Source organism: Saccoglossus kowalevskii, chromosome 17 (assembly GCF_978046115.1).
Source record: "Saccoglossus kowalevskii chromosome 17, keSacKowa6.1, whole genome shotgun sequence".
Classification (NCBI taxonomy): domain Eukaryota; kingdom Metazoa; phylum Hemichordata; class Enteropneusta; family Harrimaniidae; genus Saccoglossus; species Saccoglossus kowalevskii.
The window spans coordinates 12579067-12600285 of record NC_140657.1 but is presented as its reverse complement, the minus strand read 5'-3'; the positions used below and the strand labels follow the sequence as shown (position 1 = coordinate 12600285).

The window sequence follows — 21219 nt, the reverse complement described above, 5'->3', positions numbered from 1 at the left end:
CACATTTATAAGTCTAGTTTGTTGTATTAATTGATGTTGTACACCTTGTTTGTATGTTCTATGTTCAATTTGTAAGTTTGATAGTTACCATGGTTTTACTAGAGTATGAAGTTAGTGTATCAGACATCCTAAAAATTGATGAGTAAATTCGCCATCTTGGTGCCCCACTACTTGCATGACCTGCTGAGAATGGTGCAAACCTATGAAGTATATTTAAAACAATGCATACACAAGCTTACATTTCATTTAGCTTACTTTAAATTTAATCAGATCTCGAACAACTAATAAACAGACTGGCAATGCTATTGTTGAAAGGCGTCAATCAGCCTAATCCCTGGGAACGTGTGGTGGCTACGTTTTGCCGAATGTCGAGTACACACATCAGGAATCCTTGGCCTCAAGTGCAATTTAGTCATTCTCTGTATTCAGTTTAGATCAGATCACCCGAAAACAAGAGTTTTACTTCGAATTAGGAAAGTAACTTGAATGTGTAGACTTTTACCGGAACACGCCAATTTTAACCTTGATTTTTCTAGGATAGTTCACCTTGCCATGTTTACAACAAAGCTGGTCTTGGGTTAATAAATTTTGCCGATCATGTATTAAAAAAAGCTTTTGAAAATGATGCATCAGGGCAAGAAGTGTACCAGTCAACTAAACTAGCAGCGTTGCGCTCAGAGAACGCTTATTACTTACTTCCACCTGATTTATTTCCACTGGTATTTAGTTTGACCTGCAACTGAATTTATACTTTCTGTTTTATTGTCACCCATACCTGTTTTATGAATGTCTGTTGTCCCACGAGAATCACTAAGTATGAAACTCCGGTCTGACCCTTTGCATCACTTCCTGTTAAAACATCGCAGTGTCTCGCGAGGTTGCGAACATTTTGTATCTCCCCAAGTTGTTTATAAGCTTAAACCGTAAAAGTAAACAAGAGACACAAGTTAGATCGAAAGAAATACCGGTGTTGCCAGTCTGTTTACTAGTTGTCTGAGATCAGATTAAGGTAGAGATGCAGTTTATTTGTGAATTTCAATCAAAAATAGTTTTTTTCGTTTTTTATATAGATTTTTCTCTAAAGAACATTCTGTGAAAATTTGACCAATGAATTCTTATTGGAACACCGTTAAAAATGCTGTTTATTTTCTGGTTAAAAATAAAAAAACACTCACACGTGGCAATGTTTATGTCCAATTGCCTAATTTGCATGAGTAACCAAATAACAAGACCTTTGATTGACAATATGCAAATCGAAATTGTACGGGTCATAATTCATTCAATTCACGCGCATGTGCAATTATTCTCAAATCAGTTCTCGCTCGCCAGCAAACAAAACATATTTCCTCAGCGTTTTTTCCTAATTTTTATCAATACTTTATGCGTGGTGTGAAAAGAAAGAGAGGTAGAAAGAAAATTCAGATGATTTCTATGTCGGAAGAGGCAAAAGCTACACTGAAGGCATCAGCCCACCGAACGAAAAACAAAATCGATGTGAGCGTCCAAACATGGCTTTCCCTGAAGGCATGAATCAGAGTTTCTGAATGACTGAGAGATTTTATTTTTAAATAATTGTTCTCAAAAAATAAACTGAGCCTGTGAAGAATAATTTAACATTGTTTATAGTGATAACTGCTCATTGTCGAAACGAAGCTTACCCATTCACGCTAGTCACAATAAACATCATACTCTTGAATAGGCGTCAATGACTACGGTAAAACTTAGACTCTATTTTAGGCATCAGGAATGATTGAAATGTCCGAAAATGACGCCAAAATACACCTTAAAAGTCCCATTTTATTGTTTTTCTAAATCTCATCCCGAATTTACGGCAGAATCTGGTCCCTCAAATAAGGGACACGTGAGCTTTGATTCAAACCGGATACATTGCACTGGGTCGGGGAGATACAAACTTTTGTGTATCTTTTGTCCAATGGGTACCTGTACTTCGATCATTCAACCAAATAATTTCAATGAAAAATAAATCACAGAGAGAGGTACTTTGATACATTACGGTAACAACTCTTTTGACGCGCTGACCGCTTCTCCGCATCTGGTGTTTTTTTTCCTTGTCATAATACTTACTGATTGATGATTTTGTTTTGATTTTTGAGTTTTTTAGCCTACAACTCGGCCACGACCTTTGCTTTTTCCATGAAAAATGGGTAAGTTTACGTCAATTTGACGGACATTTCATTTTTTTAAACTAACGAAGCACACTATTTCGCACTCCTATTTTTTTCATTTGCCGATTTCTATTCAGAAAAATTCGACCGCTCGAAAATGCACCTTAATTTTGCACTCTTAAAACATGTCAGATTTCCAACACTAATTATTTAAAACCGGTCGAAACTTTTACGTTAGGAGCTGGAGCTCTCTTCTTGCAGGCGACCGTCGCCGGTAGTACAACAGCATGTTTTGTACGTACATCCGTGCGCTGATTGTCTGCGACTGTCTTAGAAAATCCCTGAATAAGGCGTTGCCAAAATCGGAAAAAATAAAAAAATGCCTCCTTAACAAACGAACAGAATTCAAATATTTCTTTTAACAAATATGTTGCACTGGGTAAATGGGATTGGAAACGATGAACAAAACTTCTGTGCCTCGTGTTTCGATTCTAGGATTACGCGATTATTCATTATTGTGCGTTCGCTTCCTGGAGTTGGTTCTCAATACTACATAAAAATCATCAAGGATAAATAATTTAATATCCCACTTTGTACTCTTCACGGTAAACCATAGGCTCTGAAATACTCGTAGATTTCTTATTGAAAATACACCGGAGAAGCCATGATGTTTTGATCGTGATAAAAGGTCACCTTCCTAGGACCGCCCCCTGTTTAATAATTCATGAGAGTACGTCATATTTACTGGGCATTGCCACGTGTTTTTACCGACCCCATCAAAACACTGATCTGAATGACGTGTTTCTGATTTATAAATTCAAGAGCAGTTGTTCTGGTCCAACGATTTTACATAAAATGTCTATGTCTATACGTTAACTTTCAATTTCAATAGTCTAGAAAGTATCACAAAGTATGACAAAGCAGTAATTCCCGGTTTAACGCGCAAATATGCAAATTAGCCTTTTTCTCGTCTTCTATTTTTGGTGAATTCTTGGGTTTTAAATTAAAATAGCTGATAGACGCTTTGGCCATTTGCTTCGAAATTTTCACACATTATTGACAAGGTGTTCCCCCTTCAAAATGCGTCCGGACAGTTTATTACGGCGAGTGGAACAAAAATAACAAGTCCGCAATTAACATGGATATATAAATTATGCAAAAATAGAAAAGAGTGAACTTTGAGGTCATGCTGTGCGATTTTGAAAGTCGTTAGAGAGATGAGTGGACGCATTTGAATTAGTAGTATACCAAGGTATCCAGTGATGTAATTTTACCCACAAACGGACTTGAAGTTTTTAAGCTAATTTTTTTTAAACCACTTTTGTCCAAAAAAGCATATTTTTGACCCAAAATCAAAAACGCATTCTGGATATTTAAAATAAAGACAAGTTTTACAAAGTTTGTATAATAAGCTTTCAGAAAATATATGACATGTTGGATATATAATACAATCTTCATTGTCTAATTACTCAATTAAAAAGCAAGCCAAATAAACTGCATCTCTACCTTAATTGTCCATTGTTTGTCAGGTACATTGTTTTTTTGCATTTATTGCCTTATGTTGGATGACAAATTTCAAGAAAGTGCAATTTTGGTTCAGGGTTGGGCATTAATGCACAGTACTTGGATAAATGATCTGTCGCCCAGTTCAAATTTTCTGCAATTCTACATGACTTGTTGCTCTGTCTAAACTTGGAACACCATTGAACATGCACATCATTTACATGGGACAACTTGCCGCCACCAAGTTTGGATGTCCAAGAGGAATTGCAGCTCTGCGTGAAGTTCGCAAGAAAATTGTTGGAAATATTTTGAAGGGATAATTATTCAAGATTTTGATTTATGTAGAACGTGTAAAATTTGGGGAGGAAAAAAAGCTGACTTCGACCGTCAGGTTTTGATAGAACAGGCAGTTCCAGTGTGTCCAAGGTTGAGTCTATTCAATGAAAATGTACCATGACACATACAAGCACGAAACTGTCCATGAAATACTTAAAGGGGAACAGATACTATAAATAGGGGCAAGATGGCCACAGCAATTAATATGCTAATCCGAACCAAGCCACTCGCATGGTGTGAGCTCCGGGAATTGTGCCATTTACGACGTTAGAGATCAAGCTGTGATTCCAAATACATTTCTACAGGGGCATGAATATGTACACTAGCGATTACACTGTCTAGTTGAGATTGTGTGAAACCACTGAAAATGAGTGATCTTGATTTCAGTTCACATCCTTTATTGACAAACAGAAGCTCACATCCTCCGAAAGATGCAATTCATTGCTAAAGGTTTCAGTAGCTTTCTCAAGATAAGCCATTGAGGGCGCTGTCCACACTGTATAAAGGTTGCTCAATTACCCCCTATGTGAAACTCTTAATATTAACAAATTGATATTTATTTTGTATTTATATGACCAAAATACCAGCATTGTATATTCAATTAGATTTTTTGGTACACGCGTTAATAAAAATATTTCAATATACTAAATGCAGTAGATATTGGGATAGCCATCTTGAACTACTGCATCCATACGCTAAAACTGATTTTAAATTTGGTAGAAGTTTTTAGTCCAGATGAGTTTCGACACGTACTGGGTACATGTGTCATTACTGTGACGGCACTGTTTTCCCCCACAGAAACCTCTCCACAAAAGAAAAGAAAGAAAACCCAACTTAGCCCTTTGAAGCAAAAACTGACAATGCCATCGGATGAACCAGAAATGCCATCTGATCTTCCTGAATCAAATAGCTTGCAGGTAAGTAGTCTGACTGTATGATCTGCTATTCTTGTACTTGCTTTGAAATGAAGTGTGGTAAAACTGGCAACAGAAGTTATTTATACAACATAATTACAACACATCAATGGTAGTGGTGGTTGCTCCTTAAAACCATGATCGATGGGTTGAATGTTCAAACTCTGGGTTGACTTGATGAAAGACCAAAGCTACACACAAATTCACTCATGGAGGTGACTATGAACAGGCAATAGGTGCTTGTTGATTGGCACTGGGATACAAGTGAAATTTGCCCAAAAATTGTTTAAAAACTTTTAAACATTTAAATTAATTTTGAGAGCTTTTAGAAAACAAAATTACATTGAAATCAGTGATTACAAAAACACAAGATGCAACATTTGTTGTGAGAAAAGCAAATTTCCATAAAATGAGTGTTGTCACTGTAGAATTTAGAAAAAACATTGTAAAATGATTTTAATTGGCTCTTATGAAAGCTGTTAACTTTTACAATACTAGTTTTACCTTTGAAGGTGTCTTAATTGCATCTCTAAAAAATCATGCAGCTAAATCAACGGCAATGGATCATATTTCAACTTAGATAATGAAATTTACGTCCACTTTGAGATTAATGATGTCTGAAATTGTTCATAGTACCACATGACACCCAACTCGGTGAAGTTGCTATTTACATATCACTGTACGTAGCTCAGCACATGACAGGCAACTGGTGAAAACATTGCAACATCGTCCTCTAGGGATGGTATTTGCTGGCCAGTTGTGTTTGGAAATGATGGGATAAGATGTTGTGGTTTCTGAAATTATCATTCCACTACAGTAAAAAAAAACGGCACACTCGCCAATGTTTTATTCCACATACCGGTACTGATCAAAACGCATAAAATGACACAACATGGGGGGGGGGGGGTTATCATGCAATATTTGACGCTAGGATGTGGCAAATGTGAAAGATGTGCTGTTAAGTTTTGAATAAAAACTGTTGCCTTACAAATGCCATGAACTTTCTGTAAATCAAATTTTGAGTACTCTCACAGGCTAGGTACCAGACTACCATTTTACGGAGTGGCTTCTAATATTTTCTTCTGCGGTCATCAATGAAACTCGATACTAGAGACTTTAAGATTTACGTACGTAACAGGAATGTAACATGTTCTAATTCCGTTTGCATTGCGTTCTCGGGTGTCAGAAAACGATAAGTACAAGCACCCACAACGGGAACAGAACCATGTCAACCCGTCTCTCATTTGACAACTATAATACAACTATCCAATAAAATTTGTTACGTCATTTCACATCCGGAATCTGAATTAGTAGTTAGTTCCCAGACATTTGACAGAGCTCTTACTATTTCCATCCACACTGCTGAGGTTCCAGGCCTGTTTGCCCAAACCCTTTCAGCAGATCAATGTCATGCGTTACCATCCATTTAAATACATGTCTCTTCGTGGGAATGGCCATTTTGAAATGTTTAAGAATAATTCATTTAGTTCCGTTTAAAATATAGTAAGTGGTTAGTACACGTCGCCTTTTGAAAAAGTGAACATAAATGCCTGGCGTCGTATGCTTTATTTACATAACAAGCTGACCAGTTGTGTTCGTTTTTAGTGGGTATAAATATCAGCTAAAATGCATCCAATATTTCTTATTTCATCATAAATGTACAAAATCACTCTAATATAAAACATTTTATCAATGTCAGTGAAAATTAATCAAAATTGGCAGCAAGAAAAGCTCTCGGAAATCAACTACGAGTCAGTCGCCTTGATCACGTTCAAAACGACTGCCGTACGACCAGGCAACCGATGACGTCATTGGTTCGCGCAGAGGTCATGCACAAATCAGTGACGTATCCGTATCCGTTCTCAATATGCCCATCTTAATGTCTCTAGTGATTGGCTTAAACAAATCTAGCGTGCTGTAAATCTGAAATTTGGGATTTTGAGTATACTGACGATTAAGGACAACTGATGGTGACTAAAGTATGACAATCTCATTTCTTCACATTGCAATGAATTGTCTTGGTTAATGAGCAAAATTGTAGCAGCCATTCCAGGCATCAATAGAGCATTAAAACCAATGAAATGCTTGTCACATTCTCAGGCTAGAAAAGTATTGACTTGATAGCTTCCTTTCATCTTTTCTGCAGTACATGCAATCATTACCTATGCAGTCTCCTCCCATGCCTGTGCCAGTATCAAATTCAGCAAATGAAATTTCAAATCAAAAAGCAGATTCACCTCCAAAAATAACGCCACCTCAAGGTAAGTCTTTTTGTATCTTATTAAAACAACTTGATTACTCTTGCGCTGTTATTAGCCGTTGTATGATGGACCTGTGGATTTCCATTAGCAACTACAACAGGGTTTGTGGACCATTGATGACTGACTGGCAAAGGGATTGTGGAAGCTCAGCATAACGCATCATAAGACACTATTGAGGGCACTCTAATCATTGTGCTTGGCATGTGTCTATATCACCTGAACATTTAACTGCAGTCTGGGCAAATCCTCTATTTACTGCAATTTGCACATAACTCCATCGAACTTGTTATATAATCACACGAAGATTTAGGGGAGGGCCCCCCCCCCCAATGACAAATTGACAAACCCAGCCCACCGGAGGTCTACTTCGGTCATGTCAATAGGAGCCCCCTTCCTCCACACCAATTTCTGGATCCACCAGTGATAATATTTCTAAGACCTCAAAGCTTTGTGAATAATCCGGGTGCAATATACCTTGCAAGATAATAAAGTATTTAAAGTAATTCAGCCAGTCCTTACATTACAGTTCCCATATTGAACATTGGCAATTTTTGTACTCCGGTGTGTAAAGCACACAATGAGTGTCTTTGCAGTTGGTATCTGTCTGTCTTTGTCAGTTTCACAATTTGCATTTAACTAAGAGTGTTGTTTTTATGTCGTAGCTTCAAAAGCAGCTGCGGCTAGTCATCTGTCATTACCTGCACAGCCGAGTAGACCAAGCAGCAAAGCATCTCCTATGCCAGTAAGACAACCAAGACAAGTAGCTACACCATTAACAATACCACAGCCGATACCTCCAGCAATGACATCGCCACTACCAGCATTACCAACATTGTTAGATTTATCACCACCTACTGTACCAATGCAAACTACAGAGCCTGCTCATAAAGTAAAGAAGGAGGCACATGCAGTGGGTATGTTTCTGACAGCACCCTTTATTATTATGAATATGCGCAATTTGTCTGTGCTTAGAAGTTAGATTTGTATCTGTCAGTCTTTTCCATTTGTTTGGTTCCATACATGATTGCCATTCTCAGGGCACAGAAACATGATTTTACTATGTTCAGTTGTACTAACTTTAGCAAAGTCTAATGCATATCATTCATCATATAGTCTGAATGAGGCCCTCTGTTGGGGCAAAAAAATAACATGCATCTCAAAAAATGCATTGAACTTGCAATTAAAATAAGACAGAAACTTGATCTGTATGCAAAGTTGGAAAACAAATCATGTGTTCAAGAAATTCAGTAAAATTCAAACTTGTTCATCTGGTGCTCAGTTTGTTTCTAAAAATGCAAGTATCGAAGCACACAAGGGGGGGGGGGGGGATATTGAGTTTGGTGTGTCTGTTTGTGTAAGCAAAATCTCAAAAAACTTTTGAGCAGATTTTGATCAAATTTGTTGTATATTGGTGCTGAACATGTGCTGGTTGTTCAACATTTTTTGTTTCCTGGATATTTTTTTTTTCCACAAAACAATTGCATATATTCACATAGGAGCTTTGATCTTCTTTTTGACTCCCGTGTGCGAAGCACAAAAAGGGAGTCTTTGCAGTTAGTGAGTCTGTGTGTGTGTGTGTGTGTGTGTGTGTGTGTGTGTGTGTGTGTATGTGTGTCCGTCTGTTCCACTGATATCTCAAGAACCATACATCAGTTTTTGATGAAACTTGGTGCATAGATGCTCTGGACCAATGCGCAGATTTGATTAGGTTTTGGTAAAAATCCATGCATATTAATTACCTAATTTGCATGATAATTAGCTGATTTTTGGCTGTTTCATGACTGTTCCACTGATATCTAAAGAACCACTCATTGGATTTTGATGAAACTTGGCACACAGATGCTCCAAACTAATGCACAGATTTGATTAGTTTTGGGTAAAAATCTGTGCAATATTAATTAGCTAATTTGCATAATTAATTAATTTTCAGCTTTTGATATTTCAAGTAGTAATCATCACATTTCAATGACACTTGGTACATAGATGTCATAGGACACTGCACAGACCTGATAGTTTTTAAGGTAATACGAGTACATATTAATTACCTAATTTGCATAATTAATTAATTTTCAGCTTCTGATATTTCAAGTAGTAATTGTCACATTTCAATGAAACTTGGTACATAGATGTCATAGGACACTGCACAGACCTGATAGTTTTTAGGGTAATATGAGTACATATTAATTACCTAATTAGCATAATTAATTATATTTCAGCTTTTGATATTTCAAGTAGTAATCATCACATTTCAATGAAATTTGGTACATAGATGTCATAGGACACTGCACAGACCTGATAGTTTTTAAGGTAATATGAGTAAATATTAATTACCTAATTTGCATAATTAATTAATTTTCAGCTTTTGATATTTCAAGTAGTAATCATCACATTTCAATGACACTTGGTACATAGATGTCATAGGACACTGCACAGACCTGATAGTTTTTAAGGTAATACGAGTACATATTAATTAGCTAATTTGCATAATTAATTAATTTTCAGCTTTTGATATTTCAAGTAGTAATCATCACATTTCAATGAAATTTAGTACATAGACATAATAGGACACTGCACAGACCTGATAGTTTTAGGCTAATATCAGTATATATTAATTAGCTAATTTGCATAATTAATTAATTTTCAGCTTTTGATATTTCAAGTAGTAATCATCACATTTCAATGACACTTAGTACATAGATGTCATAGGACACTGCACAAACCTGATAGTTTTTAGGGTAATATGAGTACATATTAATTATCTAATTTGCATAATTAATTAATTTTCAGCTTTTGATATATCAAGTAGTAATCATCATATTTCAATGAGACTTGCTACATAGATCTTCTAGGATTATGCAGAGACCTAATTAGTTTTAATTGGATATTAATTACCTAATTTGCATAATGTTCCACTGATATATAAAGAACCACAAATTTGATTTTAATGAAACTTTTAAAGAGAACTATGCAGAAACCCAATTAGTTTTTGGTAAATATTTATGCTTATTAATCTCCCAATGAACATAATTAATTAACACTGATATCTCAATTACTGATCATCACATTTGAATAAAATTTGGTACATAAATGCTCTAGGACAATAGACAGGCCTGATTAATTTTGGGTTAAAATTTGTTCATATTAATTCTCTAATTAGCATAATAATTCATAATTTTTTTGTTCTGTTCTGTTCATATTAGTTACATGATGTACATAATTAGTTTTCAGCTTTTCTATCAATACTCTCAGCACACGGGAGTTCTTTCTAAGCTTTCTTTGATTTTCGTTTGACACTATCAATCACTTTAGCGGATGGTTCAATAATGAATGATTCCAACGAATATACCTTATTTCCTATATTTTACATTCAACTCGTCCATACAAAAAAAAGTTTTTTTCAGTGAAAATTTATTTTAGCTAAAATAGAGTATTTTATAGTAACTTAATTATTTTCCCAGCGAAGCACAGCAGTTGGATATTACAGCAATTCCAGGCGCTGATTTGACGCTGAAGTAGTGCTAGATGTTGATAACTTACTACAATAAGTTACACACTTTGTTAGTCCCCGTTCGGACGCAGTCCGAAAACGGGGACTTATGTTTTGCCCTGTGTGCGTCCGTGATCACCTGTATCTCGAACATGCATGGACCGATTAAGTTCAAACTTCACTCATACATCACACATTATATGGGACATATGCACATGCATTTTTTTCATGATCCGATTAACGATAGCCGAATAGCGGCCATTTTAAGGCCGAAAATGCATCAAAATCGCACATTTTCACCATTCCGGACCCGGATCTCAGTTATGCATGGACGGATTTTGTTCATATTTGGTACATACATTAACTATAATAGGACCTTGATGCACGTCATTTTTTTTTTGGATCGGGTTCGAAATGGCCGACTGGCGGCCAATTTGTTTTAAAGAATTCAGTTCTGGATCCGTATCTGAGACATGCTTGGATTGATCGAGTTCAAACTTCACACACACAAGGTACATCATGTCACAAATATGTATGTGCATTTGTTTCATGATCTCATTAACGATAGCCAAATGGCGGCCACTTTAAGGCCGAAAATGCATTGAAATCGCACATTTTCACCATTCCGGACCCGGATCTCAGTTATGCATGTAAAATGTTTGCTGCTGAAAGACCTTCCTGGATGTGTCTGGTTATGTGACTTTTCAGGGGGTTGTACACGATACCCTTATTCTTGTATCTTATTTTAAAAACCATTGCATTATGTTATTGCTATAAATGATCAGTTATATGTGCTTCCAATATTTTATTCAATTTGGTATCTATATGTGTTTGGAATTTTGCAGGTCACACTACCACCCCTTCCAAGTCTCATACTCGATCAACGAAATCAGTTACACCACCAAAGTCAAAAGCATCATCAAAACTAGCTACACCACCAGTATTACTGCCTATCAAGGAACCTGTGAATCAGCCAGAGCTCTCGCATGGATCAAAATCAGTATCTCACCATTCTATACAACCGTCAATACCAGATATACCAGAGTCTTTGCTGCAAGCTTTATCACAACCTATTACTCAACCCATCTCTCATCCTATGATGCACACTATGCCACCAGCAATGATGCAATCCATGCCACATCAAATGACAACATCAGATTCTATGTCTTTTTCAATGTCGTCCCAGGTCTCACAGTCCATGTCGCATGTTACACAACCCATGTCACACACGACACAGCATTTAACACAACCTACATCACATTTTACGCAACCTATTTCACATGTTCCACAACCCATTCCACATATTACGCAACCAATGTCGCACATTGCCCAGCCCACGTCGCGTAATTCACAGCCAACACCGCATATTGACCAGCCCACCTTGCGCAATTCCCAGCCCACGTCTCGCAATTCACAGCCCACCTCGCGCAATTCACAGCCCACCTCGCGCAATTCACAGCCCACGTCTCGTAATTCCCAGTCCACGCCACACATTGCCCAGTCCACGCCACACATTGCCCAGTCCACGCCACACATTGCCCAGTCCACGGCACACATTACCCAGCCAACGTCGCACATTACCCAGCCAACGTCGCACATTACCCAGCCAACGTCGCACATTACCCAGCCAACGTCGCAAATTTCACAGCCAACGTCGCAAATTTCACAACCCACATCACATGGTACTGAACTTATGTCGCATCCAATGTCACAACGCACATCTCATCATGTAACACAGCCTACATCACACTCTGTGATACAACCTGCACTGCACCCTAGAACGCAAGCCATGTCGCATGCAGTGGCTCAACTTGTTTCAAATGCCGAAATGGAACAGATGTCACAGCCTGCAAGGCAACCTGTCATACAACCAGCTTTGCAACCCTCAAATGAATCTAGCCCAGTAGAAGACAAGGCATACTCACCGCAACTACCATCTCCGCCACATGAGCCTGATGCAGTTAAGTTTATGGTTGGTGATGAGGACAGCAATTCCTTTGATCGTAATACGCCATCACCCCCTCCAGAGATATCTCGGTCTTCACCACCAAAAACAGAACCTCCTAAGTCTGAACAGAAACCTGATGTCCATAAGCTACCACAAAGACATGGTAAGTATTTCTGCTCTGTTAAATCAGATTGCCAAGTCAGATGAATTGCAGGAACCCTTGTCTTATAAATTTCTGAAAAAGGGAATAACATAGAGCTACCAATCAGAACAACGATATGCAAATTTTGTTTGCATATCATATGATAGGTATTAAGGTGAATGCCAATCGACATGGGGCTTGCAGGATAAGGGTTTGAAAGAGTTTGTCTTTTGTATTTGAACATTATACAAACGCGAGATAGTGTGAAGCATACACGTTTCATCTTCTGTGTCAGTCACTGTTTAAGGTGCATATCTTAACACAATACCTGTTGACACAAATCTTCCCTATTCATTTTGGCTATTTCTAGAAGCTTCAGCATTTAATTATATAAAAATGACGTGAAAGTCTCACTGCAGCACAACAAATGTGACTTTTACTCCTACCCAGATGAAAGTAATTATTTACAAGTGCCATGCTTATTATTCATTTCTGACAGGTTGTCAACACGTTTTGCCACTTAGCAGTACAGTACCCTCATGACCATACATGAAAAGTAATAAATATATGTACTGAGTGCAAATTACACATTCATTCTGTTTCAAGATACCCTCGGCTTTATGTCAATGTCTGAAACTCAACCAACTCGGTTATGGGATTTTTCAAAATGGTGTACGGATATATCATTACATACACATAACAATAAAAAAAAAAATCCTCTGATTGAATTTGATCGCCCAATTCGTATGAAACATTAATTTGAATACAGCATGTCAAATAATGTGTTTGCTATGGCCTTGAAATTGAGTTTTCTCAGAATACCAAATACTGCTATAGTTTATATTATAATGTTTGTCATTGTCATATCACTCTACTGGTTGTTGACCAGTTGTGTACTTTGGATCAAATCAAAATCAAAAGTTCTTTCGTCAGGTCTTAGATCTAGTGGTCACCAAGAAGGTAATGTTAATGACATCACAGATTGATTGACTGGGGAGTTGTTAGTTAAATGTAGATATCAAAACATACATATGTTTTATTCATTATTCCAGGCGTTTCTTTTAATGTTGGTGCTGTCTCGTCACCAGGTATTGGAGAGAATTTGAAAAAGAGTGTACATCCTGTATCAAAAAAGGTAAAAAGCCAGAATTGTTGGTGATGTATACTGACATTAGTGTTCCCTTATGAATACCTACTTTTTATTGACACGTGTTATTGCACAAAATACAACTCAAATAAAATGTAATTTATGTCCCCTATATTACATATATTAATATGATTTGAACTACAGAAATACATATTTTTTTCTATACTTTTCCTATATGCCATGGCAATTTAATCATATTTTTTTCCCTGAGAATACAAATTTTTCCTGTACTATTCTTATATGCAATAAATTGTCATGACTATGCATATATCCCTGACTTAATGGTACATGTATAAACAGCACCTCTGTTCTCATTTGTCACAGTATTTGTTGGACCCTGTCAATCCATCTTTGCATCTCTCTCCTCAAAACAAGACTGTACTGGACTGCATGTACATGCATCTTTTCGTTCACGATCCAATTCAAGATCATCACATAGTAGCTGTTTTTGTGCTAAAAAATCATTAAAATTAAGTATTTTGGCAATAACATAATGTGATCAACATCATTTTGTTTGACTGATGGCCATTTTGTCCTAATGAGTGTTCTGAACTCGTATATCCGCCATGCCTTAACCAATCATATTAAAACTTTATATATACATCATGTCACACACATCGTTTGATGATGAGATTAAAGATGATTGACAACACATACGTTAAACTTTGATAATTCTCTGGTACAATGACCATGTTCATAGCAGTTACTGGAATATTTATACAAAGTTGGCACACATTGCTTTGAAACCTTTTAACTTTGATCAGAGTGACCTTTGTGTACCTGTTACTATGTTCCCTTAACAACATGTGAATGTCAAGAAATAAACTATTTATCACGTACTTGATTCATTTTTATAGTTTTTTTTTTTACTAAACATTTACCTGACAATAAATTTCTTGCACCATGTATCATAAACCTAACCCAAAGTAGCCTTATTTGACAATGATTGGATCATCTCACACTATACACATTTGTGTATTTCAGTTAAATGATTTCCATATAAACTCGAATTCTACTATGAATCACTCAAGGAAAAACTAAATTCTACCCAAAGCACTATTTTATTACTCATTTTATTAGTGCTGTTTAGTATATCACACTATGCAATGTTAAATAAAGCCGGCTTTTGTGATTTTCTTCACTTAGATCCGGGTCACAGCTCAACGTTTATCTTGATTTAAATCTATGATAAAGATAACAAACACGATGAAAACTTCATAAAATAAATGCCAGAGCAAAATAATTTTGTGAATTCCCATATCATTATAGTCATTAAATTAAAACTTTGAATGAATTATAAAAATTGGCAGTTTTCAGTTTTGCAACCATGCTGCTGCCAAAATGTTCCAGGTTGTGTATTTTATCTTCAATACGTTTCTCCTCTCTCTGTTAGGACTTCAAGATTCGTAACATTGGTTCCTGGTCCAACCTTGCCAAAGCTGATGTGAATGTTAGTTCTGGTGCCACCACTGTACTGCATTCCACTGCTCGTACAAGCTATAAACAGTTTCAAAGGCAGGCCCGTGAAAAAGAGGAAAGAGTGAGTTACTGTTCTTTTTAGGCATCTCTGCTGTGTGTGGTCCTTTTTGAGTGAAGACCTTTAACGGATCCTGTTCATCAGGAGCTGATTCTACACATATTTCACCATATATCACAGGTTTTTATTGATCCAATACAATACAATTATCTGGTGGGTGTTTTGTTACAAAATTTGCTTAAATCCTAATGCATTTGTTTCTCTTGCTATGATTTCATTTGAAACATTGCATTGCATTTGTTAAATTTGTGGTATTCATGTTCATGACAGTAGATATCATTAGAAATTGATACTAAGACATCATTCAATAGTTTTTGTCAACATTTCTTGGCTACAAACAATAAACTGCTTGATAAATATCTATATTCATGGATTACTAAGATTGAGATTTGTTTCAGGAACGTGCATTACGTACACAAGAAGAGAGTCGACGACAGCAACGTGAAATTGTTGAACGAGACCGGATACGACAGGAGCGAGAAAGGCAAAGGTAGGTAGGAGAGAGTAATTTTCAGATTTGGACTTGAGGGTTGTTTACATATTACAACAATCATTGTTTGTACAGTTTGTTTTTATATTACTCCTTTTTACTGTCTATTTACTTCAAAATTGTGACACTTTTTGGGAAACACGTAGGACTACTCATTGATGTGATTTTTAGGGGGTTTGCATCAGGAGATTGACGATAGCTTTGATGTTTTATCTAGCTGGGGGGGTGCAATAAAAGTCATATTTCTTCTATTAGATACGCATCTCAAATAGCAGTGCATATAAATCAATAATTACATTTGTTGTATCTTAAGTACCTGTCACAACAATGGGTGGACTTGGTGCATGAAACCTTGATAAATATCACTTTTTTCGCAGACATGATTTTAAAACGGTCGACTGATGGACTTTTTGTTCTAATGAAAGCTGTTTAGCTGTCGTCTCTGACATATCTTAACAGATGATTCAGATTTCAAAATATTATCATACATCTCGTGGGATACATAAGTACAGGCATATGCATTCTTTTTGTCATTGAAAATGGCCAAATAGTTGCCATATTGGTGCTACTAAAAATGATCAAAATCAAGTGTTCTTGTCATTCCTTAACCAGAACTTGGTAATGCATGTGCGGATTTTATAGCATATGCTATTAATAGAGCAATAAACATGTGATGTACATTTACAGGACTTGAATGCACTTCAGATATGCCATACTTTACCCATAATCCTTTGCTGAAAAGTTGAATATCTAAAGAATGAAAAGTGATGAAAAACTGTAAATTGCATTCTCTCACATTTGTTTTCATTTGGATGCATTATGTTGTTTGCTCAGACCTCCCCTTTAAAAATGTTTTTTTTTTTATATATATGCTAATTTTGCTTTGCACTAAATTACAAATAATTTTTGTTCATCATGTTTGACAGAGAAAAGGAAGAAGATGATGCGCTAGAAAGGGCTAGACACACACAAAAAGAGGAATTACAGAAACAACAAAGTAAATCCCAGATGGAAAGAGAGAGGCGGAGAGAACAAGAAAGGCGCCGACGGGAAGCTGTAAGTAATTGTTTGGATTGGCTCATGGCTTTCTCCATTCCGAAAAGCACTTGTGTTTTAGTCACCTCAACTTAGGACAAATTTGGGATTGGTCAACTCTTTCCTACCTCACCATGACCTGCTGTACAAGCTATTACCTCACACAATGTTCATTTGCATGTAGGCTTTGTCAGTCTGGCTGATCATATCACATTTCTGGGGAGACATATGCATGTGTTTTATCATCCAATTCAAGTATGGGACCTTGATGCACATCGTTTTGTTTTTCAGGTCAGATTCAAAACTGCTAACTGACAGACATTTTGTTTTAAAGTGCTACAGTTGTTGCACAGTGTGTTCAATGTGGGACCCATAGCGATGTATACAACTTGTGTGAAATACATTGTTTATGCCAAATTCAAACACGCGCTGGGTGGCGACCATAGCGCTTTAACATATACATATGGGGCCCTGTCTCTGACATGCGTAGACTGTAATCAAAATTAAATTGCATTATACATCATGCCAAACACGTTACAATGCAGTTGTTTCAAAATTGTTGACTTATTTTGTTTTCTATTTAACGATGATGATTCTGTTATGGCATAACTTGTTGACACCAGAGTAAATATAACTTTTACTTATTTTTTTTTTTGTCTTCCACAGATGGCTGGTGCTATTGATATGAACAGACAGAGTGACATTATGGCAAACTTTGAAGAGATGTTATGATGTTGCATTTATCAGTGCTGTACCATTTTCGTGCAATATTCTTTCCATATATGCTTGAAAACAGAATGTACAATTACCACAATTTGCAGGTGAACCTTATATCCCTCAAAGCTAACTTTTATCACAGGATGATTAAACCGTAAACTCTTCGTCTCCCAAGGCATTCTGGTATATTGAAGGGAGACTGAGAAAAGAAGAATTGTCTGCTTCCTGTTTTGGTTTTTGATTCTTCATGCTTAGTGATGTTGTGTATACTGCCACTGCCTCATTTTATATCGTAGTATGTAGAGAAATTGGATTCCTGTACATGTTGACCTTGATGATACCCAAAGACCTGCAAGTTTTCTGGGAGCTGAGCGAATACTGGTTCATTCAGGTGTTTTGTGTTTGGCACTGCTCTTCCTGACTAAAGCCTATTGAACAGTATGGAAGGATGTGCAAATACTAATGCCTTAAGTTTATCCAGTAATTGAGACTCTGAGATATCAACAGAAACTTCACCTGGCCTGTGTAATATTCATTAGCAGAAGTGGGAACGAAATCTATGCTGTACATCTCTACAGGAATAAATCATGGCCAGGTTCAACAACTGTTAATATCACCATGGCAAACAGCTATGAGAAGTTAAATGATCTGGGTTTTTTTTTTAAACTTCTCAAATTAGTATCTGATGATGGTTGGGAAATTAATAGACTAAAGGAATTAGAGTTTTATATGATATGGATACAGAACCAAACGTTTTTTTTCCCAGTGTTGTAAAATAACTTAATGAAAAGAAACTTTGATAATTTCCTAAATAGTTTTATTTTCTATGAATTGGAATGTTTCTTTTTTTTTTCTTACGGTCAATACACATAAAAAAAAGCTATGCAGATGTATTTAAATAATTTGGATTAATTTTCATTTTTTGTCTATGATTTTGTATTTAACTACATCTACCACCTCTATCCTTTTTTTAAAAAAAAAATGGTCGACCCAGGTCAAAAGAAAGATGGCCTGGGTGAAGGAGCACTAGGATATTACTACATCAAGGTGGTAGTTCGATTTGTAAAAATAATGCAGAATACAGTATGGCTTCCTACTTACTGGTAATAGCAATTTGTTAAGTGCTTTGTTTTTGTTTTTATACTTAGGTCATGTTCTGACCATTGTTATATCTTGCATCTGTACGCTTTGTAACTGCTTAATACTAAGTATCTATATAGAGTAAATTTTCTTTGATATTCTCTGGTTGACATCTTTTTTTTACAACAATACAAGTTCCCCCTTCGGCCAGAGCATATAATGTACAGTGACTTATTTAGATTCAGACTTGTTGTAGTTACTGGACAATATTCAAGAGATCGTAGTTATTTCATTCATAAATTTTACTTTATTATTACATAAAAGTCTACAAATATGTTCACCTCCTGTGTGCTGAAAAGCTAAGGGTATGGAGTAGGGTTCCGTCCACGTGTTGCATGCATACTTTTTTCTGGTGTTCGTGGAACAACTTGATTCTTGGCGCAACATCAGCTCAGTCATATGCAGATCATGTTGTTTTTATTGGATCCCACTGGTGGTCTGTAAATCATTTCGCAGAACAAATTCAAAGCTATTTTTCTCAACCAGTTTAGTAAACCACCTCATCGTTCTTAATAATCTAGCCAAATATGGCGGACTAGCAGCCATATTTGTTGTGATTTCTAATATGTGCTTTATGTGTGGCATTATACTTGGATTTCATTTCTTAGAATAAGGAATGAAAAAAAAAAAGCATGGATCAAATTTCAAACTTATAAATGTGTGACCACCTCCTTCACCCATCATGCATGTTTAAACATGAACTGTGATTTTTATTTTATTTTCAACTTTTTTTTTTTTTAAATGGCTATCGTTATTTGTTTTTAAGTTCAAATACCATCAGCAGTGTCATAACCTTACCAGTATATATATGAATTTTTTTTTGTACAATTTGTTCCTTAATTTATAGTAGTGAAGAGTTTTGTATGTGAATATATAGTTGTACATATATGTACTCAAAATGGATTGATCCATACATGACGTGTTAATACAGTTTTAGTTGCTGATGGTGCCGGGAACCCTTGCATGCAATATTTCCAGGATACATTGTAAAACTTGTGATGCTGACAGTTGATTAATTTTGTAATACACCCCATTAGATTAGTCTGATAATAGTCATCCTCTTGCATACAATCAAACATATCACTGATTATGAAAAAAAAAAAGAATGCTTGTTTTTTTTTGCTCTCTCCAAGCTATTCAGTATGGGTACTGTAACTTATTACGCTCGGAGATTTTTTTGAGTTATATATGTGGACAGTGGGACCAGCATCACTGTCTTTAACCTGAGTTCTTGCCTCATGCTTTTATCTTGGACAAGTGCCACCAGATGGCCATATTCATATCCAGATATTGATCACTGTCACTGAAGTCAATATTATGTTGAGTGATCGACGAACTTTATTTTTACACTGCAATAAACTGAATATATTTAAGGATGCAGCATAAAAAAGTATGCATATTGTCTAACACTGTGATTATCACTGTGTTGACTAGTCTTGGTTCATCATTTCTGATCTACAACTGGGGGGAAATACTGTGGCCGTTTTTATGTACAATACTGTCTGGGAACGTGTTCTGCACACTCACCTCCTGACTTGTGTACATGTAATACACACACTATTCTGCTCTCAGTTGTACATGATTTCTGCTTTGTATCCGCTGTTGCATTGATTGTTTATTTGTTACAGAAATAAAAACAGCACGGATAAGTTTGGGCTGTACGATTTTTGAAACTAATGTTATAATTTTATAATAAAATGGCAAGTTTAATCTTGCCTATACATTGAAGTCATTTTAAATGGTGTCAGTTGTCGGCACGAGCTGAGATTTATGAGACAGAATAAGACCTTACTTACCAAGGAAGTAAACTAAAAGTTGATATTGTGCAGTTGCAAAAAACCTTTTCTCGAAGGTCTGCTCTATAAAACACATTTTTTCTCTCCCTATATTGGGTCGTTCAACCCTTCAGAAATGCACTTTGAGTTCTCCCATATGAAGTGGTGGAAAGTAGAACGCTGTAATTTAACCCACTACAGTGGTTTAATGTTTTCGGTGAAAATCAATGTGCTAATAGTAGCCAAGCTATCCTTATTTTACACTAATATCCCTTTCTCCAACTCCCTCTCCAATTAGTTTACCATATTGAATGTTACAATTATATTTGCAACTATCTCGTTAATTTCATTAAAATTGTAAATGAGTGCATTCTTTCCATAAATATTTTGCCTACTTACACAGGATTAACATTGTTTTCCCAAATTGTTTAACCAAATGTATGTCTAGTTATAAATTCATTTCTAATTTACTATTTTTATATATTAAGAAAATAAGAGATTTTTCTAACCTAATCATTTCGACTATAAAACACAATTTTAGTAATTTCCCATGTTTGCAGGCCCCCTTCCCCAATTTTTCTTGCACGTTTTCAAACTTTGGAAGTTTTGGAATTGCTCTAAAATAAAAAAAAACAAATATGATGCGAACATGGTCTGCCAA

At 36.1% G+C, this 21219-nt stretch overlaps 1 protein-coding gene across 14 annotated transcripts in view; it reads left to right on the top strand.

Annotated features, from left to right (window-relative positions):
• LOC100369518 (uncharacterized) overlaps positions 1–18027 on the top strand; it is a 39587-nt gene extending 21560 nt beyond the window's left edge. For all 14 annotated transcript variants that reach the window (XM_085492027.1, XM_085492022.1, XM_085492026.1 and 11 more), the window contains 9 exons: positions 4764–4882; positions 7026–7140; positions 7803–8054; positions 11473–12738; positions 13770–13852; positions 15258–15404; positions 15800–15891; positions 16818–16947; positions 17593–18027. In XM_085492027.1, coding sequence (XP_085348153.1) covers positions 4764–4882; positions 7026–7140; positions 7803–8054; positions 11473–12738; positions 13770–13852; positions 15258–15404; positions 15800–15891; positions 16818–16947; positions 17593–17658 — 2270 coding nt within the window. In that variant the 3' untranslated portion in view covers positions 17659–18027. The remainder of the gene's footprint in view (positions 1–4763; positions 4883–7025; positions 7141–7802; positions 8055–11472; positions 12739–13769; positions 13853–15257; positions 15405–15799; positions 15892–16817; positions 16948–17592) is intronic.
• Positions 18028–21219: the final 3192 nt, after the last annotated feature.